This window comes from Poeciliopsis prolifica, unplaced genomic scaffold (genome assembly GCF_027474105.1).
Source record: "Poeciliopsis prolifica strain line A6 unplaced genomic scaffold, Auburn_PproV2 SCAFFOLD042, whole genome shotgun sequence".
In the NCBI taxonomy this organism is placed as follows: Eukaryota; Metazoa; Chordata; class Actinopteri; order Cyprinodontiformes; family Poeciliidae; genus Poeciliopsis; species Poeciliopsis prolifica.
The window spans coordinates 3,973,208-4,001,089 of NW_026562417.1; the positions used below are offsets into that span (position 1 = coordinate 3,973,208).

General features: G+C 43.0%; 1 protein-coding gene across 1 annotated transcript in view; it reads left to right on the forward strand.

Moving 5' to 3' along the window:
- Window positions 1–27,089, forward strand: part of rerg (RAS-like, estrogen-regulated, growth inhibitor) — a 29,826-nt gene extending 2,737 nt beyond the window's left edge. The window contains exons 2-5 of the mRNA XM_055055411.1: window positions 4,494–4,647; window positions 19,109–19,165; window positions 22,189–22,262; window positions 25,460–27,089. Coding sequence (XP_054911386.1) covers window positions 4,587–4,647; window positions 19,109–19,165; window positions 22,189–22,262; window positions 25,460–25,870 — 603 coding nt within the window. The 5' untranslated portion in view covers window positions 4,494–4,586 and the 3' untranslated portion in view covers window positions 25,871–27,089. The remainder of the gene's footprint in view (window positions 1–4,493; window positions 4,648–19,108; window positions 19,166–22,188; window positions 22,263–25,459) is intronic.
- Window positions 27,090–27,882: the final 793 nt, after the last annotated feature.

Genomic DNA, 27,882 nt, shown 5'->3' on the forward strand with positions numbered 1-27,882 from the left:
TTTTTTTTTCATATTAAATCTATACATTCATGAGCTGCTCAAGATTACCTTAAAATGCTTTTATTCTTCACAGTTGGAAATAAATAAATAAAAGACAACAAAGCTGATCATATTACTGCACCAAGAACCGCCAAAGACACAAAAACCTCTGACAAAGAAGAGCGGCCAGCAGAAAGATCAGTGCTTCATATCAGCAGTGATCAATTTGGATATAACTCTCTGGACCTGGAACGTACTGATCGGTTTGTTGACTCGCTTCTCGACAACAGACGGTTTCTCATTCGAAGTTTCCTGATCATGGATCTAGATTTTCAACGTCACAATCTTTGGAAGCGCATTTTCTTGACTCTGGCTTGGTGACACGACTCTTTATCATCATAAAGAAGTATTAAAAAAAACATGTCGTAAAAATGTACTGCTCTTTGCGGATACTTTGATCCCACTCTTCATGGAGGAGTAAGCCCACTTTGTGGACGAGATAGAAATCTGAACATTGATCAGATAGCGTTCGGAAGGAATGGAACGGATCAACTGTTCTTCTCCTGATAAATGATTCCTCAGATGTTCTAAAGAACCAGAATCAATCTTAAAGGCTCATTTTGCATGTCGTGCAGAATTCCATTCTGCTCTTTCTCTGACTTTAGACGCTCTCACTCCCTCGTTCTGCCGACGTGGGGCATGCAGCGCACCGGTGGCAACAGAACTCTTAACGTCTGACCCTATTTATCCCACTTGGATAAATCAAATTCAGCATGCCTCCTGTCACAAACCATCATTTGGACGTGTTTTGCAAGCGAGTTTTAACTGGAGACCTTTGACCCCCCCAGAGCTTTTGTTGCGCTCCGTATTTATGCGTACGAGCGAACTGTATTTGCGTGCCACGTCCTGTTGGCCCGATACCCAACACTTTTGATTCCGCCGTCCCAAATGTATTCTCCTGACTCCTGAGTTGAGTTGAGCAGAGCCTGTCCTGGCGCGCCCGTCCCCGGCCTGGATGGAGCTGTGATAAAGTGGATAATGATCACCCTGTCTGACACGCGAAGCGTGGCAAACAAAAACGCCACTGTTTCCCCCCAAAAATGACATGGTTATTGTTTTGACTCTACCTGAGTTTACAACAATGTCTCATTTTTCTTTGCCCCTCCTTTTTTATTCTTTTTTATGAACTTTTTGTTCTTTTTAGCAGAATCTGGACCCGAGAGCTAAAATGGCCAGTAGATGGAAAATGGTGAGGAAGAGGTGATGGGGGACGCCGCGTGTGAAACTCCTCTGCTGCAGGATCCCTGACGTCGTCGCACTTCGTCGGGTCCGTTGCAGGAGAACTGAAGCAGAAGCTGAAAGAACATCGGTTCTGTTTGAAAGTCATTAGAGAGCTTTAATGTGGAAAAGCGACTGTTTGATGCAAAAGTTCCAGAACCTGGTGTGGACGGGAAACGGTTTTCTATCCACTGTTTGTGTTTGAGACGTTGGGAGAGAAGTCCTGCTGAGGTTTACAGCGAAACAGGATATCAGAACTAAATAATGGCGTTGTTATGAACCCAGTAGAAAGAGAGAGAGAGAGACATCCTTGCTGGCATGTGAAAAACCTGAGACAGCATTAAATACAGTTTTCAGTTCTTACTAAGAAACGTTCACATATCGACGTCTTCATCTTTTTGTGCTGGGTTAATTTAACATATACAAGATGGCTTGATGGCTACAATCAAACCGTTTTAAAGGTCTTCATTTTTTTAACAATACTGAGAAATTCAAGTGATAACCATAACCCTAAACAATCAAAATTATGTAAAATGTCTACATATCTAAGTATGTGGGGGGGGAAAAATAGACTTATTGCATATTTTCAACCAATCCGTATATGGAGATCAGTGGATTGCTTCATGTGTCATAACAACATGCAGCTGCTTGTAGAGCCTCTCATGTTTTCACATGGCTACAGATGACGGACAAATGACACACCATAATCAAGGCGTATGGCGGTTGATGCACTGTGTGTGTTTGTGAAGCAGGAGGAAAAAAAAAGCTTGGAAACTTGCCACTTCATAACTTCAGCCGGTTTGAAGAACAGATTTCTGGCAGCGACTTTGACCCAAACATATTTCAAAGGTTTTTATTTTTCCGGGCAGAGATGCTGGAATCTGACTGAAGTTTGCTCTCATTAACTTACTGCATCTCATTGGGCCAAGACTATAATGAGTAAAAACACGGCTTTATTTTTCCCCAACAGCAATTGATGTCATGAGAATTTTGTTAGTTGGGAAATTTTCTGCCTTCTGCCATCTTTTTTTTTGTCTGTGTGTTTTGCTGTTGTACGTGACATGATTAGACTCTGAACACTTGTTGTTGCCTGGCGTTATAATTTCATTCAGAAATGTTACTTTATTTAGGCCGTTTGGATTGGTTATCCAGTGCTTAGCAAAAGTATTTTTGTCCCTTTTTCAGTTTGGCTGCACCAACGAGAAGCCTCAGAACATTGAGTCCTTGAAGTGTGTGTCGTTTTAATATGCGCTTGCGTTCTGAATAGCACATGTGTACATTGGGATCAAGGCTGTGGAGTTCAGTGCTCTATTCTGTCCATTATTTTTCTTTTATAATTAATAAGCAAGTAACTGAATGAAACATCGCTGCTCTACCAGTACCCTCCAGTGGTTAGACAAATATTTGCTGAGTTATTCAGAAAGCAGGGCAAGTCATCGGTTTTGTTTTTATTTTTTAGGACATGCGGAATAGTTAAAGATTTGAAGACATTTGCAGCAGGTACAAGATGTCATTCTGTCAGTGGTGCTGCGGATGGCGCTCTGGGCCCCAAGCAGCCTCAGACCGGCCCTGTTCACACAGCAATGTTACAGGACGTCTCCTCCGTCCCACCAGGCCTGGACAACAGGAGGGACACTCCTGGTTTGTGTTTTGTATGTCAGCGCTGTGTGTACTTAGCACCGACTAATGTGACTGCTTAAATGTTATTCAGCTCAAGAGTATCGGCTTGTTTTGAAATGGAGCCGGGTTGGTTTTAGCAGAGCGGAGCACTGATTTTATACTTTTGAAACTTTTATCTAATTATTTATGGAGTCTGAAACGTTGCAATATGTGATCGTTAACAAAATGGTTGAAGCATCAAGTGAGAATGTTATAACATGACCTGATGGTTTTGAATTGGGTTCATTTAGGGTAGGGTTAGGGTCATTGTAAAGGTCACTTTAATGTACAACTATTGAACCATTCTGGGTTTTATTGAGCCTCTATTAGCAGAAAGATTGTTTGGTTGTTTGATCAGAGGACTGGCTGCCAGCTGCCTGCTCCAATCGGTACCAGCAACACCTGGACTCGTCATATTATCTGGGCAAAGTGATTTGTCTGGAAGGCTCATTAGTTTTCCTCTGAAGTATTGATTTTTAATCAGACTGCCATCAGTGTTTCTTTTCTTGTTCCAAAAAATAAAAAAATGAAAAAAACTGGAGAAGAAAACAGGAGAAAAAACAGGCTGGTTTGAGGAAAGAGGCTCTGATTTAATTGTCTGGGGAGAAAACTTCACAGCAGCTTGTTTTCTCATCAAACAGACTGGTGCTTAGTTGTTTAAACAGGCTGCTCTTGTGTTTTCCTTCTCAAAAGACAATTTAAGCTCCATCAGCGTTTCTTCATATCATGAGGATTGTGGCTTCTACCTCCGATCGTGGAGGAGATACACTGTTTCCCTGTGAAGCTCAACGTAAATCTTGGAACGTGTTAAAGTGTCATCCAGTCATGAGGGCGGAAGTCTGTCACGAAGACAACGGATGAACAAACGGCTCCTTCAGTCTTTTGTCATCACACCATTGCATGAATTCATGCAAACTTCCCAAGAGAATAACCACAAATGTTGGGTTTAAGTCACGCTGCCTCCCACCTGCAGGTGGCAGTATTTTGTATTTCCTCTATGCTGCTGCCTAATTCAAGTAAAGTTATAACCCATGATCGGTCAAATCAAAAATCTGGCTGTATAAATTCTTTCAAGGACATAAATTTGTCTGTCCAAACTTTTTTATCATCTTTTCCCCAAATTTCCTCGCAAATATTTCCATAGTAGCTCCACAAAATTATGGATTTGGAAGACAAAAAAAAAAAAAAAAACTTCAGACAATTGTAAAATCCTGCAGGGGCTGAAGAAAGTCACAAAATGCTTGTTACTGAGAGAGTAAAGGAGAGTTTGATCAAACATACAGTTGTGATCAAATGTCAGAGGAGGTCAACTCCAGTGGAATGAAGAAAAAATGAGGAAAAAACAAAGAAAAAAAAACAAAGAAATAATATTCTTTGTTGTAACAGTATAAACAATGTGTCCATTGCTGCCTTATGGACAACGTCACACGCTGTCAAGAAACTAAAATTGAAGAATCCCAATCATTTCTGGGGCGCTTAAATGCAACGTGGGGGAGTTAAATGTGCGTTTCGTCCGTAATGGATCTGTTGGTTCTGTAATGGAGTCGTTCAAGCTGTCATTCTTCTCATCTCCTCAGCTGCCGTTTCCTCCCGGCCGGATCAGAGGATGGTTGGCTGAAGTCTGGACTCACTGATCGGCCGGCTGAGCGTTGCTGGTGGCAACCGCTGTCATGGCCAAGAGCCCCGAGGTGAAGCTGGCTGTGTTCGGCAAGGCGGGGGTGGGCAAGTCAGGTAAACCTGCATCATTTGGTTTGCAGAATCTTCATAGTTGATTTTATTTGGTGTTTCTGTTGTTTGTTCTCGCTCGTCTTTCCAGAAAGGCAAATATGTCTGTTTAGAAACATCTCAGACACTAAACCATTGGAATGCCAGTGAATCTAATCAGATTATACATTTTTGTGTACAAATATTATGCAAAAGGAATCATAGAGTATTCTAACTCTATAGAGTATTGTACTCTCAGTACACAGGACTTTAAATGGAGGTACATGCTGACATCTGTTTCTCTACACCTACATAAATAAATAAAAGTTTCAGTCCAGTCAACAGTTTGAGGGCTGATGGTTGCTTGTTAACTCATTACATATTTTCATCGGCCTTGTTTTGATTACCAGTGTTGCTGTGCCGTCCGTTTACGTGGTCATTATTACAGTAGGTGGTGGTTTACCATCCCTCTGTTCACTCCCAACAGCTCATTCTCAGCCGCGTTCCTCCGTAAGCCGAGGCAGCGCAGCCTCCGCCGGCGCTGCGTACGATTCCTCGGCCGTAACATGCTCCGTATGTTTTCCTGGCAGCTGAAGAGACGGATTGCTCCTGCGTGGAAATCGGATGACAAAAAACATGCTTCTGGATTCCTTCCACCCCGGAGGAGGCTGTTAAAATGTCAGAGGAGGTCAACTGCAGTGCAGTCCTCAAAAGCGTAATTACACAGCGAGAGAGGCTGTAAAACACGGCCGTCACAGCGAACACTGTCAAACGTCGAGTTCGTCCAAGATTTTCAGACGGAGCTTTTCTCCGCAATCGAAGCCTGATTGAGTCGAGTTCCTTTCCCAGAAAACCTGTCAGTTCTCCCAACAGCCTGCGCCTGCCTTAATTCATCAGGACATGCAGACAGGAGGCAGTGAAAACAGGGAGGAAGTGGAAGATGATGATCCAGCTTTGCCCCTTGCTGGAGTAAACAGCCCATTTTCCTTTATAAAGGACGCCCAGTGGACGTTATTGAATTTGAAGGGCTGATAAATCATTCCTAATGCAGATCTAATTTCATAACTCCCAACATCACAGAAAGAAGAAGAAAACATGAGTGTCTGTTTTTGTTGGCTGATGTATCTCCTTCCTTCCTTCACCGGTCATCATTGCAGAGGGACTTCATGACCTCCCGGTCAGCCTTCCAATTAAATGCAGGAAATGTATCAAATTCACTGCATCTACAGTCTGGCTGCACCGTGCCACAAATATCTACCATGAAGGAAATTAGCCTCAAATGTTCACAACTGTAATATAGCTGCAAAACTATATTACCTCAGTGTTTCCACCAGTGCATTGTAAGCTAGTCTTTACTTTCTCCTGCCAGGCTAATCGTCGTATCTTTGGCGTAACGGTTGAAAGTGCCACGGTGACATGTTATGGTCTTCACTTGAACACAAAGTTGTGTCTCTGCTCTTTAATCATGGGAACCCTATAACAAGTGCCGGTCTAACAACTTCACCAAATGAAGCGCCACGTCCTGAACGAAGGATCCAAACACGTTGGACACTTTCGTTTTCCAAAGAGGCTTCAGGTTCAGCCAGCTGACCGACGAGAGTGTGTGCAACCGAGCCGACGTCGTTGACTAATGTTAGCATGTTGAAGTGCCATTCAATGTGTATCATTCTTCATGTCTCACACACACTTACTGTGTGTTCTGGCTCAGCCTTCACTCTGCATCGGTACTTGTTTTTTTTTTTTTATACTTGCCCTTTTTAAGACTAAAGTTGGTATCCAATACCACATAACTACAATGTTATGTTTTCAATCTGTTAACTGTTAGTTTTCAAACACAAAAAACGCAGAGGACAGCTGGAGGACGGCTGGAGGACGGCTGGAGGACTACCATAAAGACCCCCTTTCTGGGGGAAACCCTGCTACTGTTTCAGCTAATGTCATGAAAAAAACACCAACGCTGTACGGTACTTGATGTTCTGTTAAATAAAACTATTATTTGCAGAACACGCAGCTCTGCTGTTACCTAACTCTTCCTTTAGACTCTATTTCACATAGAAAAGTGGAACCCAGCAGTTTGAAAGCCACCGTTCCTGACACTTGATGGCCCCAGTGATCTCCTCAACAACAAGCCGCTCTCCTCTAAACATAGACCTTTAATGGAAGCCTACAGATGCTAATGAATTTGTTTTGTCCTCAGCCTGCAAATATGTGGATTCAGGCAGTAAATTGCTCTCCGGCTTTGTGAACAATGCAGTGGAGAGGAAAAACAAAGCTGATTCACGTTTTGTTGGAGGGAGAGCGCCGATCCCAGGATTTGCATGTGCTGCTGTGGGTCACAGATTCCACTGAAGATGCTTTTAGCATCTCAGAGGACTCGACGCTAAAGGTAATTGCAACGCTTTTGGAAATTTAACTGCCTGTGGGGGGGGAACGTACCACCGCTGGTGTTAAACAGCCCTTATTAATGGGCCTTTTGTCATTGCACTGACCTCAGACAGCACTACCATGTGGCGCCAGTGGTTTCTTCTTTCACTGCTTGGAGATCATCTCTAATCGTCGGCTTCATACCTGCAGGGTGTTTGGGTCTCGCTGGGGGTTTTCCAGGCCTGCTGGGTCTGCTCTGACCTGCACTAATACAGACCAGAGTGTATTAGCCCCCGTGTGGCTTCTGTTGGCAGCTTACCGATTCTCACTTTATTGACTCAGCAGTGGAAAGTGAGCAGAGGAAATAAGAAACATTCAACCAATTAGGATCCTCCGTCTTTGGCTTCGGTTCATGTATGCAGATTGCTGTGAAACTGTATTTTTGCCCCCTTGCAGATTCCTTCGGCCTTTGCTTATTTTTTGTCACACTTAAACGTCTTGCATCGTTAAACAAATGTTATTATCTGACAGCAAAGCTATTAAAAAGTTGGGTGGGGGGTAAATCTGTAAATACCAACTTAGCCCAAGTGAGAATGTAATTATCTCTGAACCGAAGAAATTAACTGGCAAACAACGTGTTTCCGTCCATGTTTATGCACATTTTGAAACTTTGCATTAGAAGAGGTCGATGGAAATGGAAAGTTCCTAAAAACTTTAGCAATTTTGCAAAAAGAAAAAGAAGGAACAAGTTTTTTTTGCGACCTCTACTTCCTACTTATTATTATTTCAAACATTTTCATCTAAATGTGCATGACAATCATATGGAAGTGTAGCTACTGGGTCTCTTATGTTATATTTGCACTTAGGCTAAAGTCAGAACCTTCATTTTGTTTTTTGAGCCAAATCTTAAGCTGCCAGTGGTAAACAGCATTCTGCGTCAGGGTTTTCTGGTAGAAAGAATTTTTGGTTTCTTTAATTATGACAGGATATCTGAATAAGCAAAGCAACCCCTGATCCTCACTCTGCTGTCGGTTCTGTGCCAGATATCACTGGATGCACATCGTCCAAAGACTTCCACTTTTCTCTCTTCGGTCCACTGAATGTTTTCTCCAAAAGTCTTCTTGTGTCTGGAAAATGATACTCCTTTCTGTTCTGGTTGGATACCATAAACACTGACGTTACAGGTGCTGCGTTCCCACCATCCCTGTTAGGGTAGGGATGTGAACGCACAATCAAACTCTTGATACGGACCAAAGAAGCGAACAGATTGCCGCTCCAGAAGTCGGAGGCGGACTATGTCTTCTTTCACATCCACTGCTGAATGTTTTTAGGTTGAGATTTGAGCCGTTGCTTTGTTCCACCATGTTGTCAGACGGGTTCTGTTCAAGAGATTTCTTTATCCCGAAGGTCTGAAATAATCCAGCCTGGGCGAAACTGAAAGCAGCCTTACAAGATCTGTGATTGGTTGATTTGGACATAATCTTAATTTAATAAACAAATACATCATTTGCTGCAATTATCTTTGATATTCAAAATCATGGAATAATTTAAGTGAAAATAATCAATCTGGAGGCAAATGCTTTCTGTGATTTAAAATGGTCCACCAAAACTTGTTTCCTTTAGAAACAAAAATGGTAAAATTCTCTTACACGTTCTACCTCCACTCCTCCACTGAGAGCAAAAAAGAGCAGAGCAGCCACAACAAGAAGGAGAGCAACAACAATGGACCGAGCCAGCATGCGTCTGCCAGTGAAATACAGTGTTTGCTTTCTCTGGTGGTAGGAGTGAACTGTGACTCAGCTGGATGTTCAACGTAAACAGTAATTCAGAGGCCAGACAAGAGAAACAAAGCAGCAAAAACAAAGTCGTGACGCACAACTATTGGAATATTGTCATCACCGTTTCTATGTTCAAATTTGTTCCAAAAACACCCCAAGTGAGGTTGCAGTACTTGACTTGCGTGCCTTTAATTGAAACAGAAGACTGCGTCTGAGTTGTTGCACATCAGATCTGAAACTGAGAGTCCACAGCCAAACCAGTCCTCTCAGATCACCAGTCAAGGAATCTGGCAGCTTCTACTGTCCAGTAGACGAAGAGACGTCCCAGTGGGACTTCTCGTACGGCATCATCAAGAAATGGAAACTTTTACAGACAGATTTCTAGCATGAAACACCTGAGAATTCAGCCAGTTTTTGAAGTCGGTGTTGGCAACGTTAAATTTTGTCTCCAGAATCCCGTGTTCCAACGGTAGCGTTGGGGTGTCGTCCATAGTGGCGGGGTTTCAATTCAACGTCAGAGGAATTTAAATCCTTCAATACTTTCATACTTCGTTTCTCTCCATCCTCCCCCACCTTCCGTTCTCCTGCTTGCTGATCTGCCGCCTGCAGCTTCCCGTTCTCCTCAGAAAGGAACACAGTGTCTTCAACCTTCATGTTTCCTGTTTAAACTTTTCTGAGGCTGTGTGCCCAGACCTCCTGCATCTTTCTGTTCACCTGACACACACACACACGCACGCACGCACGCACGCACGCACGCACACACACACACACACACACACCCCCACACACACACACACACACACACACACACACACACAGAGTTGGCTAAAACATGGTTCTGCCAGAAATAGGATGTTCACCCTGAACTGAAGGCTAACCAGGGTTTCTTGCTCTGTCTCAGTCCATAGCCTCATCAACCCGTTTTCTCCTGACACGTTCTGTAAAGTGTGGGTCCGCTAATGGAAGAGATGGCATCACAAACGCTTTCACCTTCTGAACTATTATTAGAATCCACTTCTGACTCTCCTCAGCTACACTTTATTTCTACTTTATTGTCCGTTTCTCATTCATGCCTACTGAAGGCTGCCTGTGAATCATCAGTTGCTTTCTGTTCTCCTTCTAAAAACCTAATAATAGAAACATCTTCATCACAGCTTTTGAAACTTCAGAATGGTACTCTGGTATGATGATGCTTGGACATAAAAAGACATTTTAAGAACCTGACCAATATACAAACTCTCTGCTCACCTGTGGTGGTTCTGCGTTAAGGACCGCTGATGGAAACGTTTTTGATCCACATCAGAGTTTGATTGCGTGTTCTCACCTCCGCAAAGGAAGAACCCAAGTCTAGAGACATTTGCAGGAAAGGAAATGTTTAATAAATAATAAACAAAGAAAACTTACAGACTGCAGGAAGCCTCAGATTTGGGGCTAGGAATGGGAAATTGTCAGAACTGTCCGTCTGTTCTGACAATTTCCAGCGAGGACTAATACAACCTTGAGGACTTGCATACTGAGTATGAGGTGGGCGTGACCAGAAGAGCTAATCACAGGTGAGGAGATGCAGCTGGGGAAGGGAGCTGCATGTTCTTTCCCCTTACAGGGGGAAGAAGCCTCAACCTGATACAAAAACCTCAAACACTAAAAATCAGGAAACATAAAATGTCAAAATGATCAGAACGGAACATAAACGAAAGTAAAAGTCCTACAGCTCATAACTGATTCTTCTACGTCCTGCCTCTTTATTTTCATTTATAACTGTACAGATTTTGTTACCTTGTATTTCAACTGCATATTTTTTCACTTTGGTTTCTGTTATTCTAGCTTACTTTACTTTCATTTGTAACTTTTGCTGATGAAAACAATGAAATTACCCCACTTTGACCATATAAAGGCTCATTCTACTATATTCAGCACAGGGCTCTGTTCTGTTTGCTCCATTAGACATGGCCTGTAAATGTTTCTCACTGCTCTGCAGTCTGAAACTCATATCAGCTCCTTTGTCTCTGAGCTGCTGGTTGTCCAGAGGACGCCACCTCCGTCTGTAATCGGAGAGATCGCTCGCTAAGATGTGGTTTCAACATTTCAGCCCTAATCTAACCCCGCCTTTCTGAGTGGCTCTGTGGTGCTTTTGTTGGAGGCCAAATTAAAGGCATGAAAAGGTTGTTTGGATCCTCACGCCCTTCCTGCCGAAACCCCAAGAGTGACAGCTTTTGTCCTTCTGCATATCCAGAGACGGGACCCAAAGAGCCTCGGCGGAGTCCTGTTTTAGAAAGCCTGCAGGGCCGAGAGGACAATTAGTCCTACCCAGCAAGTCTGCGTGAGTTTATGAGCTCACCCGAACTCAACCTGGGGGAGGAGGGGGAGTTTTTCTGACCTTTACTGTCATTCAACATGAACTCGATATGTACCGTTGTGTTGACACAAAGGCATTTCAGCCTTCAAAGTGCGTCCAGACAAAAGCTTTTAAAAGGTGAGGTATTGTGTTTATCGGCTCTTTGTGCCATCGATGGAATATCTCAGTCTCCTAAAAGCAATAAAAAAAAATAAAGTGCTTCACTTATTATTTAGAACCTTTCTGATTTCTGGTGTATGTGACATTTCAGCTGCTGTAGAAAATAATAATAATAAAAAAAGACTTTGATTTTATCAATGTACAATCATCATGTAATTAGATGTGAGAAAGAAGCCACCAAAACTTGTTCAGCTGCTTCACTAAATCATGTTCATAACCAATAATGTCTATAATATCATGAAGTTGGGGGGGAAAAAAAAGAAAAAAAGACAAACCTGTTCCTCAATGAGCATTTGCACTGATTTCACCCTCCGTCTCATTAGAGGAAATTGTGTCTCCAGCCCACTAACGAGTTTAGAGGCAGGGAGAAGAAAATGATGAGTCGTGCTCTGATAATCAGCCAGCTGGAACTGGACCTGGAGGCCGACGGAGATGATGAGATTTGTTCAGTGTTTTGGAAATGATGCATCTTACTTTAATTTGCTGCATTGTTATCCCTTTACCGTCATCTTGATGTCAGGGGGAAATCAAATTTAAATGGGTAGAATAGCAGTGAAGATAACAAAGCAGCTTTGTAAGTGTCAGTTAACACCCACATTCTTATCAATGCTCATTAAATATGTAAAAATTGACAAAGTGACAGTGATTCCTAAGTTTAACTATGCATATTTGTGTCTCTTTACTTGCTCAGTAGAACAACATTAAAGTTGATGCAGCACAATGAACACTAACAAATTTAAATATATTTAAATTTGTTAAATATATTTAACATTTTTACAAACGTATATAGTTGAACTGAATATCTCCACCAGGTTTAGAATGGAGGTCATCTTTCAATTTTGGTCAGTTTCTCCAGACTGCGGCTGATGTTTGCAAATATTGTTCTTGCACAGTCATGGCTCAGATTTCGTCTGCTTCCCTTTTGTCCACTTGGTTTCTGACTAAGCAGAAAGTGCCGAGGATAAGAACAGCATCGTTGAAAGAACGCGGCAGACAGGGCCGCTGACTGTTTGCGTTTTGAGAGATGTTGTTTTCCTCCGTCACGTATCTGATTCCAGGCCAGTGTTGGGCCATAAATCCTCCTGATCCCCAGCTGACACAGAGTGAACTATTTGTCCTCGTCTGGCCCAGACGGCAACACCATTAATCGTGGGAGATGACATGTTTACTGTTGCCCTGTGTGTTATTGTTACACGGCTCACATTGGATTTCCCACATCCGTTGTTCGAAAGTCGGGTTCCTTAGAGGGAAAACGGGGCTGAAAGCATGCTGATTGGTGAGCCATGATCTGATGTGGAATGGCAATGAAAGATGCATGGCTTGATTTCTATCTACGTCTGGAAGTAAAAATAGGTTGGATTTTTTTTTCCGTCCTTGCTCCACAGACTCCCAACGGCAGATATCCATGCTTGTCCCTATCAGGAGACGGACCTTATGTCCACCAGTCAGGTCTAGCGGGGCTCCATGCATGTTCCCCCAGGAGAGAGCGGTGGCGACAGGAATTCTGGGAAAGTTGTGGGATTGGGAATCATGGTCTGACCCACTGTTCAGGAAGTGGTGATTTTGTTGCTTTTGTGATTAAACAATCAACCAGCAATCAACAGTTCACTTGAGTCTGTTTAACGTTCAAAAAGTTCAGCCTGCTATTTCCTTCAGAACTGAAGCACAACAAGCTCACGGCGCTGCGGCGATTCTGAACTTTCACGTTGCAATGCCTGCTCCAGTTTCTCTGTTCCTGCTAATAAATTCACACGTCAAGCTGCAGTCTGCAAACTTACACCTCATGATATCCTGAGTGAGCAATTGTCCTTGACGCTCACCAAAGCTGTCACCATGACTATAAGCTCTCCGAATTTTTCCTTTAGAAGCTGATTGGATTTTCTGAAAAGCCTTAAATCAATAACCAGAGCAAGAGGAAATGTGATCGATAATCCGACTGTCTGATAAGAAGCGGAGTGGATATTGATCAGAGGAGACGGCTCGACACATTAGGGTCTGCTGACCCAGTGATTAGTCTGGTACTGCCCATCTGTTTGACAGAGGTGGTACAAAAAATGAGGAGTTTCGGTTTGTTCATGCACATCCACTTTCTATTACTACACGATTTGAAAACAGCCAGGTTTTGCAACATTGTTTGCTACAAATAGTAAATGAACAGACAATACAGAGCGCTCTTCTAGTCATACTGACCAAGCAAAGCGGTTCACACCCATCGCATAAACACAAGGCACAGACATTCACAGACCGATGCAACAGAACGATGGGTCCTTTGGGGTTCAGCATCCAACACAGTGGTCTCAAACTGCAGAGTCCTGCAACTTTTAAATGTGTCCCTGGACCTGCATGCTTTTATTCAATGGCTAAACTGCCTCAGCTGGAGTCGAACCCACAGCTTTTATACTATTAGACAACTACTATACCCACTGAGCCACGATTGTCACATGAGTGTCGTAGTATCAGATTTCGCCATCTGCCTAAACGGTGAAAGACGGTCTTTACCTAAACTTTCCATTAGAATAGAGAGCCATGACACTACTGAATGTAGAAGAAATGCTAAGAACAACTTCCCATTTTGTCAAAAGTCTGTCGTGACTTATATTATCTCTGGAGGGTTCTGGTAAAGCCTTCTTGGCGCAGTAAGATGCAGAACGCTTTGAGCAACAATCAATCGGGATTTCCCCAGGAGGTTTTTGACGATATGCAAAACTTTCTCAGCATTGTGGTGGGACTTTATTGGAGCTATAGCACTACATGTCCTGCCCTGGGCTGAAAATAGGGAAATGTAATGACAGCACATCAAAGAGCTTGAGTGTGAGGAAACCACTGAGGCCTGGTCATCAACAATTTGCTGACCTCAAACCAAAGCGCCAACCCCGTCATGGTGACGGCATTGTCAACGCTGTGTGAAGTTCCAGCAATTTGATTCAATCGGCAACATTCTAATTGTAGAAGTGTGAGATTTGTTTTAGGATGGTCGTTTAGAGGAATGTGATTTAGCGCAAAAATGCGAATAGCTTATGTTTATTTATTCTTTGGTCTTCGTTTTTTATTATTATTATTTCTCCATACCGAAGTCATGGAAAAAAGTGTATGTAAAAGCAGCAGCTTATTATACTTTCACTAAAGCGTCATCGAAATCAAAGCAGCAGAATCTCTTCCGAACGTTTCTCTAAAATATATCATTAAACTCCAACAATAGCAGTAGACAAAAACTGCCTTTGTGTTATTCTAAGAGTGAAAAACACAGTTTTGTTTCTCACAATCATTCCGTTCTTGAATCCCTTTAGCTGAATCACAGGTAACGAGATTTAACAAGGATCCGTTTTTGTCCTCTAATGCCTGGAATCATTAAGGGAAAACTGCTTTTTTTTTTTTTCTACCCACATTACTTTTGTCTGTTATTAAAACTTCTGTGATCATGTGAAGAGGATAGTGTTAGAAGTCCTCATTTTGACTTGTGTTAGAATTTATTTTCTTCTAATTGTTGCCTTTGAATCGTCTGCCCTCTGCCTCTCATTCTTTTCTGGCATTTTTCTGCTCCATCCAGTCCTCTCTGGGTCTTATGAGCACAACTTATTGTGTGACATGACCCAACATGACATTAATACAATAAGTACAGAACCTGACTAGGGCAGCCTCTCTCTGGGAGAGTCTCTGAAAGGACATTTTTCTTACATGAAGGAACCAAAGAGCTGTGGGTGTCCGTCTGACGCCCTTAGAAAATCAATAGGGACCGTTCAATGAGTAACGCAGCACCGGCCCAGAACAGAACCATAGGCGCCACTAATTGCTCCGGCTTTGTTTGCAATTAGTCCAGCGCTCAGCTGCTAATGCGATTAGGTCACTTTTGATAAAGGAGGTTTTGGGGAAAACATGTCCCCTGGACGATGCGTTTGATGATCGGTTCAGTCTCGGCACAAGCTGGAAAGCGGCTGACAGCGGAAGAAAAGCTGAAGCATGAAATCACAGCGAGTTTGTTTTGAACAGATACACCGTGATGCATCACGACAACAACACAAAGGAGACGTTTCTTCAACACAGTTTGTTCTGGAGAAATGACACCAAGTGTTTAGACACGTTGAATACTGCAACTTTTTCCATATTAGTACTTTGAGGGGATTTTAACCTTCACCCAGATGTGATGTGGATGTTACAGTGGATTAAAAATCATAGCATCTCCACAACACTATCCACTTTCTGGCGTAATATAATTCTACAGACTACAATATGCACACGGGGCCTGAAAACTGCTAAATTGACCCAGATTTTTTTTGAATCGGTGATCAGATCAATACATGAAACCAATCTTATCTGCTTCTGCAAAAGTCTGAAAATGATCTCTTGCCCTATTGTTGACCGACAGAACAGGTCGCTTCTGGACATTTGCGGATAAAAATAGCCACCCCAATGTTGCCAATGTAGCGATCTTGTTGCGATACTTAGTGACTTTTCAGTCAAGAAGAAAGAAAAAAATTGATATTGGCTTTGTTTGTCTGGTTAGGCTTTGTAAAGGTTGCCGATCGGCCAGAAAACCGCAACTGGCGAAGCCCTAATTTGATCTTTTACTGGATTACAATGTCGTAGGAAAGAAATCCCAATGAAAATTTGATGGTTGAACTGGAAAAAAAAAAGCATCTTGGTGTGGGTTGGTTTTTCTAACAGAGGAACAGATGAATTTGGCGTCAACGTGGAAAACAACTCCGATCCAACAGCTACGCTTTCAATCCTGAGACACAACTGGACTTTGACATACAACACAAATCAAGCCGAATTAAGAAACAGATCAATCAGACAAGCAGTAACCTTTTGTAAACGGTTTTCAGATGTCTGGCATCAGTCAGGCAATGAAATATATATGTGAAGAAATACAAGCAAGTCTACAAACTGGGCAAAGGCACTGACTGGAGCAACTTCTAACAATGTCCTCAACAAAGTTAGAATTAGTTCACTCGGGATTCCATTTGTATAAAATTGCTTTTTTTTTTTCTCGTTTCATCTCTCTTCATGTATTTTATGATGAACTAGAGCAGTATGTACACAGGTAGGGGATTTTCTTCCCTCAATATGTGTCCAAGTCGTGTACATTTGTTTTCGAGTGGTGGTGAAAAGCAGGAGCTACAGATTCCCCTAATGAGGAGAGGAGAGGACTTCACACCCCATTGATCGCTCCGTCTACCTGGAATCCAGGGCGCCGCCGCACAAATTCAGACCTAAACAACATCCGAACAGCTTGACAAACGATCTGCTGCTCTTCGGCTTTTAGCGCTTGAAAGCACGGAGAGCTGGAGGAGAACGGTAGATGAGATTTACTGGGGAACAGAATCAACAAGACAGGTGAGGAAAGGCATGGCCGAGTGCAGGACCCGTTTGTATCATGAGACGGGCCTTTTCTCGTAGCTTTGGCACATCCAGATTGGCGGCCGGCCCCGGCTCCCCTGCTCTCAAATCACCAGGCTTGACTTCTTTAGGAGCGTAATGAATCGTGACACAGACACTCCGACTTACACAACCATTTTTCTTCCTTGTCCTTTCTGCGGCTAATTGGAAAACAAGCCCGGCTAAGATGGATCTTTGGTCACAGTTCAAAGAGAGCTTTCAGGAGTAATGCTGCCTCTCATCGTCCCCCTCCAAATGGGTCGAGTTTACACGAGGACACAGATACTCACTTGGACCACCCAGTCCATCATAAAACACTTGAGGACATGGCGGCTCTCACAGGGAACTGAAGCTCTGCCCGTCTGCAGTGAGATCCTGCTCCTTGCATGTGGATCATTGACGTAGAAATGAGTTGCAGATGAGAAGAAGTGGTTTTCAACATTACCAACTCTTAAAGCGAGCAGAAAATTGTGCACAAAAACATTTTTATGGGTCACATATACCATACCCAATCCACCAAGTATATACTGTGGTTGTAAAGCTCTGGAGCTTGCTATAAAGGAGGAGAATTAGCATTTAAATTTTCTTAGCTGTGTACCACCTTTTGAACTTTTGGGCCTGTTACTGGTGTCGCGGTCTACCAAGGTTTTGGAGTTAAGATGCGAAAACGGCCAAATTCTGAAAAATACACAATTCTTGTGGTTTAATGTCTTTGGGGATGAAGGTGCAAAGAATCAAGAAAAAAATGAAACACCCAGACCATCCCATGGAAAAACGGAGCAACTTCAGTCAGAGGGCTGATCAAATTCATATCAGTAAAGACAGCTACAGGAGAGGTTTCTATCCCACAGCCATCACCATCTACAAGAACTCTAATTAAATCAGTTACAACAATGTTTGCATTGGGACCTATAAAGTATTTTTGAATTGCAAGATTAGCAGATTTCTTGTGAACATGGAAAAGCAGCCTTGTGACCCTCAAGTTTTATCTTTCTAACACCTGTTCATGACCTTGATGACCTCATTGGTGATAACAATGACCGTTGTTAGTGGCCTCTGTCATCTGTTCAGTTTGATTGTTTCTGGTCGGATACCTCCAGCCTCCTGGGTGAGCGTCTGAACGCCATCAGGACTACGCCACAGTTGAGTTCGATTAAAACTCTGGAGATCGTCGACCAGAAGTTCAAGATGATGCTACTCATTGTTTGACTTGAGTGTGTTGAAGCGGAGACACGTCTAAAAGCTGCAGGACAGCGCCCCCCCCAGGACCGGAGTGGAAGAGCCTTGCTCTAAGACTACAATAGATCTTTGCATGCTGCAAAATACAACAGGCTGCAAAATACAACAGGCTGCTGTCGTTCCGGGAGAACTATCGTTACAAAAGTACAGAGGTGGAAAGAAAGCAAACACATTTACAGCTACAGTGAGGCGTGTTTAGTTTAATCTCTTTTCCTAGTCATTATTAGCCCTAGCTGTTAGCCCCTCGCTTTCAATTTTGAGAAAGAAAATTTTTAATTCTTACAAATTTGAACCAATTTGTGTGCATGAATTGCGCCAAGCGGCTAGCTCCTCCTTCCTTCCCTCAAACCTCTAACCATATTTCAGGCTGTCTCTGTTCTTTACGGTGTACTGCAGTGCAGAGCAGAAGAATCTAAACATGCATGGACACATAAATGATTTTAAACTGCAAATATAAATATAGTATAAACTCCTTCGAAAATGCCAAAATAACCCTTTAATGTACTGGTAAGCTATAAGCTAGCATCTATTATTTATTATTGAATGGACCTGATATTTCCACGTTGAAAGCGTAATTTGCAAAATGTATGTCTTTCTAGAGAAAGAAACATCCCTACTTTTACTAGAATGCAACACGTTTCCATTTTCATTTCCATGTTGAATTCTATGAGGTGGGGGGTGGAGGGTTTTCTCAATGCTCCTTGCAGTGACCTTCCCACCCATTACCTGAACCAAAGGCCGACCTTGTTGCGATCAGATGAAAATGCACATTTTACCAGCAGCTTCTCCCACAGAGCCGTTTGGCCTGAGCGATAAACAGATAATGACAGTCTAATTCAGTCGGAGTGAAGGGGCTCAACATTTCCGTGCAGCGGATCACTTGCTGATGGTAAGCCATTAGGGCAGTGAGTCACAGGCTCTCTGAGGACGTCCGTCTCACTTCAGCCGTGAGACACTCTGGATGAACCCTGGAGCTGACGTCTCCTCCTGAAGGCTTTAATCAGCTTTAATCAAGTCGAGCCAATGAAACAGGTATGAGCATTTAGGTTAAAGTATCTTGGTTCCAACAGTTTCCTGGTGAGTTGGGTACAGCTGAAAACAACCGTGACACAAAATCTGGTGTGAAAAAATGTCTAACGCTTTTTAAATCACTGTCAGCTGCTCAGCTTTAGCCTCACTTTCATGTCGAACTCAGTTTTTCTTCTCGATTCTGCAGCGTTGGTGGTGAGGTTCCTGACCAGACGCTTTATCTGGGAGTACGATCCGACACTGGGTAAGACCTCCATTTATAGTCACTCACATGATATAATCATCATTTCAACTGTTGCATTGTTTCCCCGAAACTAAAGCGCCATAGTCAACATTATATTAAACATATTTCACTATGTTTTCTGCCTGAAAGTGTTTCAGTTTGTCCAGGAAAAGGGGGGGACGTTCACAAAATAGAACTAAAACACAGTGGAGCATTGTTTGATTTAGAGCGATGTGCTTTTACATCAGACAGTCTGGGTTAATGCAGTCGAGATTGGCCCTTTCACTTTACAATGCTGGTCAAATCGCTTTCCTCCACTGTAATTATATGAAGCGAAGACAACACGTCTCATCTGATTGGCCCTTTTCATTTCCTGGCTCTACGGAGCAGATGAGAGGCACTGAATGCTTCCCTCGGCTGCTCTTCTCAGTCCCACATCATTTCATTTGGTGACATGAAGAACAATCAGCTGCAAAAACACACAGCACTCAGGAAATGATTGCATTATTCTGAAACCACACAATGATCACAAACCTATTGCCATACAGTGTCATATGTCACAAATATGGCTTAGATATGAACTTGATTTAAGTATTAGAGGTTATAAAATCAACTAAGGTGACGTTTCTCTGGCAAGAGGTTTATTTTTCCAGGGTAATATTGTACTTCCAAAGTGATTTAATGTTGTCCCGGGTGCCAGCCTCATTCTGGGTGTATGCTGTGTAAATACCAAGCGCTGAAATCAAGAAAAGAATAATAACTGCCTCCTTGGTTACCACAAGGGTTGGCGTCATGACCAAGAAAGCCCAGCATGACATCCATAATGGGAATAACAGCACTGCTGGTGGGTGTCTGTTACCAATCAGACTCTCTGGCTGAAACTACCCATGAAGTGGTCGAAACGTTATTAAAATGCTATTATGAGTACATCACACAGGTAGGGGGTGTGCGTGCAGACTGCCAATCTTAGAAAGTGGAGATTGCTGCCAGGAAGTGGGCTCTGCTTCATCCATCTCAATGCGCCTGCCGGCGGCTACGTCTGAACATCCGTCTCTATTGTCCACATGTTTGATTCAGGGTTATTGATGAGCGCTGAGGTTTTTTTTTTTTTTGCCCCCCACAGACAGAAAAGAACCTTGGATATTCCCACATCTGCCAGTGCAGAGTGTTCTGTTGATGAAGCGAAAGGAGTCGCTCCATTAGTTACAGCAGACGAGCTGCAAACAAGAAGCGTTCATTTGGTGGAATGTAACTTTTATTTGTTCTAATTTGTGACAGGCTGCAGGTAAATTAGATTTTGAAATATAGAAACGTAGCACAAGCAGGAAGTCCATCATAACAGCAATGAAACAGCACCCAAGTTGTGAAGCGACTCAAATGCTGGGAATCAGGTCTTTGGATCTCAGTTCACCAGTCAGGAGCGCTTGACTAAATGTCTGAGGTTTCACTCGAGCCTCAGCAACACTCTTATCGTAGTGATGCAGCTAAATGTTCCTGTGTAATTTACATAATCAGAAATGACGTTTTTAATGAGTTTTATTTATTTACAACTGTAAAATGATTTGTTCATAAGTTCTTATAGTTTGCGTGTTTAATTTTTTTTAGAGTTGATTTAAAGATCCAAATGTCCAAATTAGCAGCGAAGCAATGAAAAACCCTTCTTTTAACAAAAGACCCAAAAATGGACAATGAACAGATTATTCTGTCTGATAAAGTCATAATTAATGTGTTTTAGAGTGCAGAATGCAAAAAGATGATACTGGGACTTATGTTTTACAAAGCCCATCTTTTGATCTGTGTTTATGGCGTCCTGGGCCGACACCAGCAACCACCACCATGTGTGCACAAATGTTAGAAGATGTCCGACTGGGTCTGAGTTCAAGCACCAGGGTGGGGAACAGCTGCCATCGTAAATGCAGATGGCCACAATATTGGAACGGTTATTGCTTTCTACACGTCCTCAAGCAGAGTTTCATCTGCTGGCTGCTTCTGCTCTGCTTTGACATCACTGCAGCAGCTGCGTCCCGCATTATGCAGCCTCCCAAGATCCAGGGGAATTTCTTGCAAGAGCAGCTTGAAGGAAGAAGCACTGTGGAGCGTGTGTGAGCTCAGGATAATTTAAGGCTTCTGAGTGGATGTGTTGGCGGGCTTTATCAACAGCTTTAACTGTGTGTAGCTTTGTTAAATGGAGCCTGGAGTGACACTTTGTTTGTCTTGAACGTATCCCACCTTCAGGAAACGCTTCACTTTGTTCCAAGTCATTCCCAGGCACCTTACGTCCCGAAAAGCGCTGAAAGGAGCAGCAGAAACAATAAACAGAGTTAGATCGACTCCAGCTGACAGAGTGATGGCTCCTGAAATAAGCTGCCGTCCCAGCAGTCGCAGCGTGATGCTCGCAGCCAAACAGCTGCACTTCCCCCGGCTCCCGGTGACATTTCTTTGACGTCACAGGTACGCAGTTTGTCCGCAGGGGGGCCGATTCCACCCAGGAAGCAGCAGGGGCTGCGTTCAAAATCAGACATTTAAAAGATTCGATGCTGTCAATTATAAACTTGACATTTTGAATACGTTTATAAGCTGCACCATGGAGTATATCTTCAAACTAGTAAACCTGTTGATGTCAGAGGTCAGAGGAGACGGTTTTACAAACGCAAATCTAAATCGAATGAATGATCATTTCATCCAACACAGAATTCCTTTAATGCCGAAGCAGATCTTTGTCTTATTTTGACATTTATTCCACGATCTGAAACCTTTAAGTGTGACAAAGAAGCGGAAACTGTAGAAACGGGAATAGCTGCGTGTCATCTGTCAACACAAGTACTTGTGGAGGAATTTTTCCCTCCATTTCAGTGGTGATCATAATTTCCTCCTCTCTGAATGGACCAACCTGCAACAGGACGAGTTCTCCTCCCACGTAGGGATTTGTCACCATCTACAGATGAGTCATAACCGGACTGAAATTTTTAAAGGAGAGCTGAAAATATAACTAAAAAAAACTATCTGATTGTGTTTCCTGTTTTTTTTTTTTTTGTGGCCTACAGAATCTACGTATCGTCACCAAGCCAACATTGACGACGAGGTTGTCACCATGGAGATCCTGGACACTGCAGGCCAGGTGGGATAAAAAATGATCAACTGAGCTCTGAGACGCACGGCTGGGTGACGTCATTTGAGGATCAGTTTCACTCTGCATGTTTTGCTCACCTACATTGTTCTGCATTTATTTGAAAAGAAAACATTGTGTCATCTGACACTGAGGAACATCTGACCCCGCGTGTCTGATTAACTGGGACCATTACGACGTCTGATTGGATAATTGCTCCAGTGTCCTCTCCAATCAAAACCATTCGCTGGCCTGACTGAAACCTGGGCCGCCGGGTCAGAATGTTTTTATTCCGCGTCAACGTCACGTTCATTTTATTACTGTATTCGAATGGTTTCTTTTTCCTGCGGTCGCCTTATATGGAAACACGACGACCGAAAACCAGTTGTCGTCGCGGTGCCTCAACGATGATCGGATCCTCACTGCTGCTTTGCATTGTAAACTGGTTGTTTGGCCACAGACCAGTGTTGTCAGTCATTTAGTCTTATGCTAATTAGTGTGATGATAATTTAAACTTCCTTGCAAACTCTTCTGTTTAGTCATGGTTTTGCAACATTTGCATGTCTTTACTGAACTTCTATGAGTTATCTTGATCTGGCTTTAAGCTGAACATGGAGTCTCACTGTTTATATTAGACACACACTCATATGTCTCTAATATGAGTCCAAGTGTCCTTAAATGCTCAGTGGAGCACCATTACTTGGAGAGAAGCAACAGTCGTTAGAAGGAGTGTTGAAAGTGAAGGGTCCTTCTGGATGGTAATTTCCTGCAGCCCAGCAGGAGAGTCGCCTCTCTCCCTCCGTGAGGGAGAACTCGCGTAAGTCCTCAGGAGAAGATAAACATGCTGCAGTGCTGCGTGGGCGTTCTGCTGGAGGCTGATTTTCCCCTGCGACACTCCGGCCCAGTCATCTCTCCGTCATTGCGGAGAGACGGTTATTTTCAGTTGGGCGTTAGGACGAGGCCTGCCCGTTCGCTGACCAGACGCCGCCGGATGTCGGGAATCTCCTCGGCTCTGATTGGAGCAAAGTGTGGAGCAGGATTCCTCCAGAAACACCAGCAGTCTCAGGTTTAAAAGAGAATGAGGCGCATGAAGTGTTCCTTACAGGAGCTGCAGCGGATGCTTTCCTGAAATGGCTGCAGAATTCAGTTTATGAGAAGGTTTTGAAATATTGGCTTGTTAAACTCTGGCTACATTTTTCTATTTGTTCCCTGTTTGTTTATTTTTGCATCTCACTTAAATCTTTCAAGTCGTTTCAATAATTTTTTCAGCGCTAGATAAATTAAGCTATCTTAACCCACATATGCATGTGTGAAATATAATTGGCCTCCATGTTTAATCATGAACTAACGGTGATAAAACTCATTTTATTTAGTTCCCTGTCTGAGGGTCACCTGTAGGTCAGCCCCCCGCCACCCCCAGAGTTCAGACCGTTGAGTTTTCAGAAACTGAATTGCTTTTGTTCCGGAGTGAAAACAGGTCAAAATCACGTCACAAAAACAAACAAAACAAAAGAAAGCCAGATTGTGCTTGAGATAATTTGGCTTCGTTGAAACTGATTTTAATGCCACAGTATTACAAACGCAAAGCAAACTGTGAAGTGCCTCCAGTTTTCATTTCTGAATATTGACTAATGACACGTGTGACTCGCATGGATGTCGAGATCCGTGTGAAAAGAACAACTTTTTTCATGGGAAAGAAACGTGACGCAGGATAAAATCCAGCAGTAAAACCTGCTGGGATTCAGACGGACGGAGCAACACATCCAACGTTTACAGGGTTTTATGGGACAAATTTTCACTTTTAAAACATTTCACACTAGATGTTCTATTGCCAGAGAAGTAAAATATTCAATTAAATAATTACATTAAGTAATTTGGCGGAATTATTAGTGCACTTGGTTGAGTTATGACAATCGCTTCTAGCAGTGTGTGGTCAATCAGCAAATAGAGAAAATAATGCAAAAATGAAAATACTTACATAAAATTAATCAATATTAATTAACCCATATGATATACTGTCTCCAACTGGGCACAGATTCAAGTGCTGGAGAGGAAAACGGGTTTATTATGTTTGTATCTAAACGAAACTATCAGATTCCAACAATGGCTTGTTCTAATGAAGAAGTTATCCAAAGAGCTCCGTTTCCATCCTGAGGATTACGAACAAAAAGGGTTTCATAAACTGTTTTATTGTGCTTGGATTCGGTTCCTGAAAGAAATGCCTTTCCTGGAAAGAGATGAGGGGGAGAGATCATGAAATCGAAGTGGTGTCTCCGGGCCCCAAGAGCTTTTTATTGCTTCTGGGGAGATTTAGGGCCTGGGTGAGTTTCTTATGCCTGGACTCTGCTTGAAAGCAAAACAAAAAGAAAAGCTTCTTTTTAAAAAAAAAAAAAAAAAAAAAAGCTGCCAAGATGATGTGCATCATTACCAGCAGGCTGAACTGCAAAGAGGAGGCCCTATAACAGTGCGCTAGCTGACAGTATTTTGTTGACGTTCGTGTTTCCGGAAAGCGTGCGTCCCAAATGTTTTTGAGGTTTTATTTGTCTCCAGCTGCTATGTTAGCAAGAGAAGTTATCTGTCTCAGCTGTGCACTGACCAGGGTTTCATTTTACCCGTTAAATTTTGTCCATAAAATAGAAAAACCGCGTCTCTGCTTTGCGCATTGGTCAGCTGCGCTGCAGGGCGAGCTTTGTTTGTGTCTGCAAACAGAACCAATAAAGGGAGAATCATGCTCAGCTCAGCTATTTGATTTTGTTTTCCTTGCTTCTCTGTAACACCTACATTTTTTTTACTACTTTACAACATCTAACATTATGTTATCATCTGTGGCTATGAGAATAAAATCATATTTTTGTTGCTGTATTGGGCTTCAAATATTGTTTAGCATTCAACAGTGAAGTGATACAAACACAAACATCTAATAATTTGTGAAACTTTATGGGTATGGCTGATGGTTGCTCTAGCTACGAGTTAGCTAGGCTAGCAGCCTCGTTAGCAGAAGGAGCTAGTTCCTTTGTATTGAAGAATTTTTGATTCAACATTTTCAAATGACAAACTGTGAGACCTCTGATGGGTCCAGGAGGCCAGTGTCTGAAATTAAAAGACACCTGAACTGACACCGTAATTGTTGGATACTTTGGTCAAATTTGATTTCGTGGTAAATTGTCTTGTCTTGCTCGGACTGCCAGTAATGTCTTTTTCCTTCACAGGAGGACATCCAGCAGAAGGAAGGCCACATGCGCTGGGGTGACGGATTCATCGTCGTCTATGACATCACAGATCGGGGAAGCTTCGAGGAGGTGGCCCCTCTTCGAACGCTCCTGGAGGAGGTGAAGAAACCAAAGAACGTCCCTCTGGTGCTGGTGGGGAACAAGTCTGACCTGGACCACGTCCGCCAGGTCCCCACAGAGGAAGGCGAGCGGCTGGCGGCTGAAATGGCCTGCGCCTTCTACGAGTGTTCGGCCTGCGCCGACGAGGGCGGCGTGGTGGCCGAGGCGTTCCACGAGCTGTGCAGGGAGGTGAGGCGCCGCAAAGCCGTGCAGGGCAAGGCCCGCCGCCGCAGCTCCACCACGCACGTCAAGCAAGCCATCAACAAGATGCTGACCAAGATCAGCAGCTAGGGACGAGTCCTGCTGGGGCCCAGTGACTCATGGAAATAATTGAGACAATTTCTGACTGTGAAATGATTGACATGTGGTTAAATTATAGTGGGATCTCCATGTTCTATGACTGATTGACACTGAAGAAATCAGCAGGGCGGTGAGTCTCCTCTTTGGAGGAGCCAGAAGACGTCAGTCCACTGAGTTCTTGATGTAGTCAAACCTTTCAGCTAATACAGTGCATGGAGTTACATGGTAACTTAACATATCAGTTCTATGTTGAGGCTCAGATATTTCTGGAATGAAATATCTGAACAGCAATTCCTATTTCAAAAAGGCTTAAGATTGAGAAGTGACGCTGTTTTAGTTCAGTCAGTGTCCATGTCGACTGACTGAACCAGCTGACCAGCAGTGCGCAGCATCAGTTGGGGGAATGCCAGTCCTGTGTTACTCTGTTTTCCATCCAGCCCGAAAAAACAAAACAAGAAAAAACAAAACAAAATCAACTCTAGAACTACTCTGGAATCTTTGATCTAAAAGAACATCTTAATGGAAAACTTTAGTGGTTTTAAAACCTGATTCTGGTAATGGACACATGCTCAGTCGAGTCTTTTTGCTTTTTATTGGTCATAAGTCTCTCTGTAACTCTCTTTAAGTTATTCTGTAAGCCGAGGGATTTCTGAAACTGTAGCAGGCGGAATACCCAACTTGACATGCACGGAATCGAAGAGTTCATGATTAAAAGTTGTTTTATTGCAGCCGGTCTCGGCGGGATAAATGCGACCTGCTTCAGCAAACATTAGAGCTCTTCTGGCAACAGTGGTAAAAAAAAAAAAAAACCAACAACTTCAAGTTCAGAGGAGTGTTGCTTGATGAGGATGGACCCCAGTGTTCTTCACCCATGTCTTTCCCAGATGAAGAGGCAAAACATTTCTGCCTCCATTCTAGAAAGCTGCTCTGCAGTAAAAACGTCTAAGTTGTATTAAGATCTCCGGCTCTTCAGCCGGACTCTCAGGCCCTCGGTGTTTGTCTGGGACGCACCAAAGCAAAGGTCCAGATCATGCCAGGTCACTGCTGCGTTCTGTAAATACACAAAGGGAAGCGACGGCGCAATCTGAGGATTTCCTTCTGTTAATTCGTTAAACAGCAGCATCTATTAAATGCAATGTCTGTGTTTGTTGTCTGATCTAAACCATTCAGCTGTACACTTGGAATTAAACACTGATGTATCCAACCTGTTCGCTGAAAAATGACTGCATTTTTAGACCATAATGTCAATATATGACTGCATGCATGGGCTTTATTTATTGATATATTCATTTTTCCTGAATGGTAACCAATGCAAAGTTCCTGTGACGATTAAAAGCTAATGTGTGTATGTGTGAAACCGCACTCGGCTACATCAAGTTTCTCCTGGGAATGTTCAGTAGCGGCTGTGAGGAACCGCAGGAAGTGATTCCAGGGACAACGGTGACCTTCCCTCCAGGAAGAGCAGAGGAAACAACCAGCAGTGCTATTTTATAGCACAGGCAATTGTGCTATAACAACTGATTTTCATTATCAGTTGTTATAAAAATGCTATAAAACATAAACCAAATTTGACGTTGCAGTTTGACACCTTGAAATTGGGCCTCTGTCTCTTTAAGAAGCTCCAGCTCTTTCCCACACTCCGCCTCCATTAAGTCATCAAAACAAGGTTTCTCCATTATGCTGTTTGCAAACGTTCCCAGGCGTTTGACAGTTGGTGGTGCCGCTAGTCTAGGGGAACCGAGTGGACCTTGATGAGACCAAGCGTTTATGCATCCCAGAACGGTTGCCACGGGAGATTAAAGGATTCGCCAAACATGAATGACAAAATCAAGGCGACACTCCAGGCATGTTTCTGATGAGAGAAGGTTACAGCATGATGGAAAGCTCAGAAAGTCAATAATATATAACAGTCTACTTCCTTCAGTAACAGCTTCCACACCAAAACCTTTTCATTTTAGCAGGACCCATTGGCTCTGAAGTATGATGCATTCAAAGACCAGAAC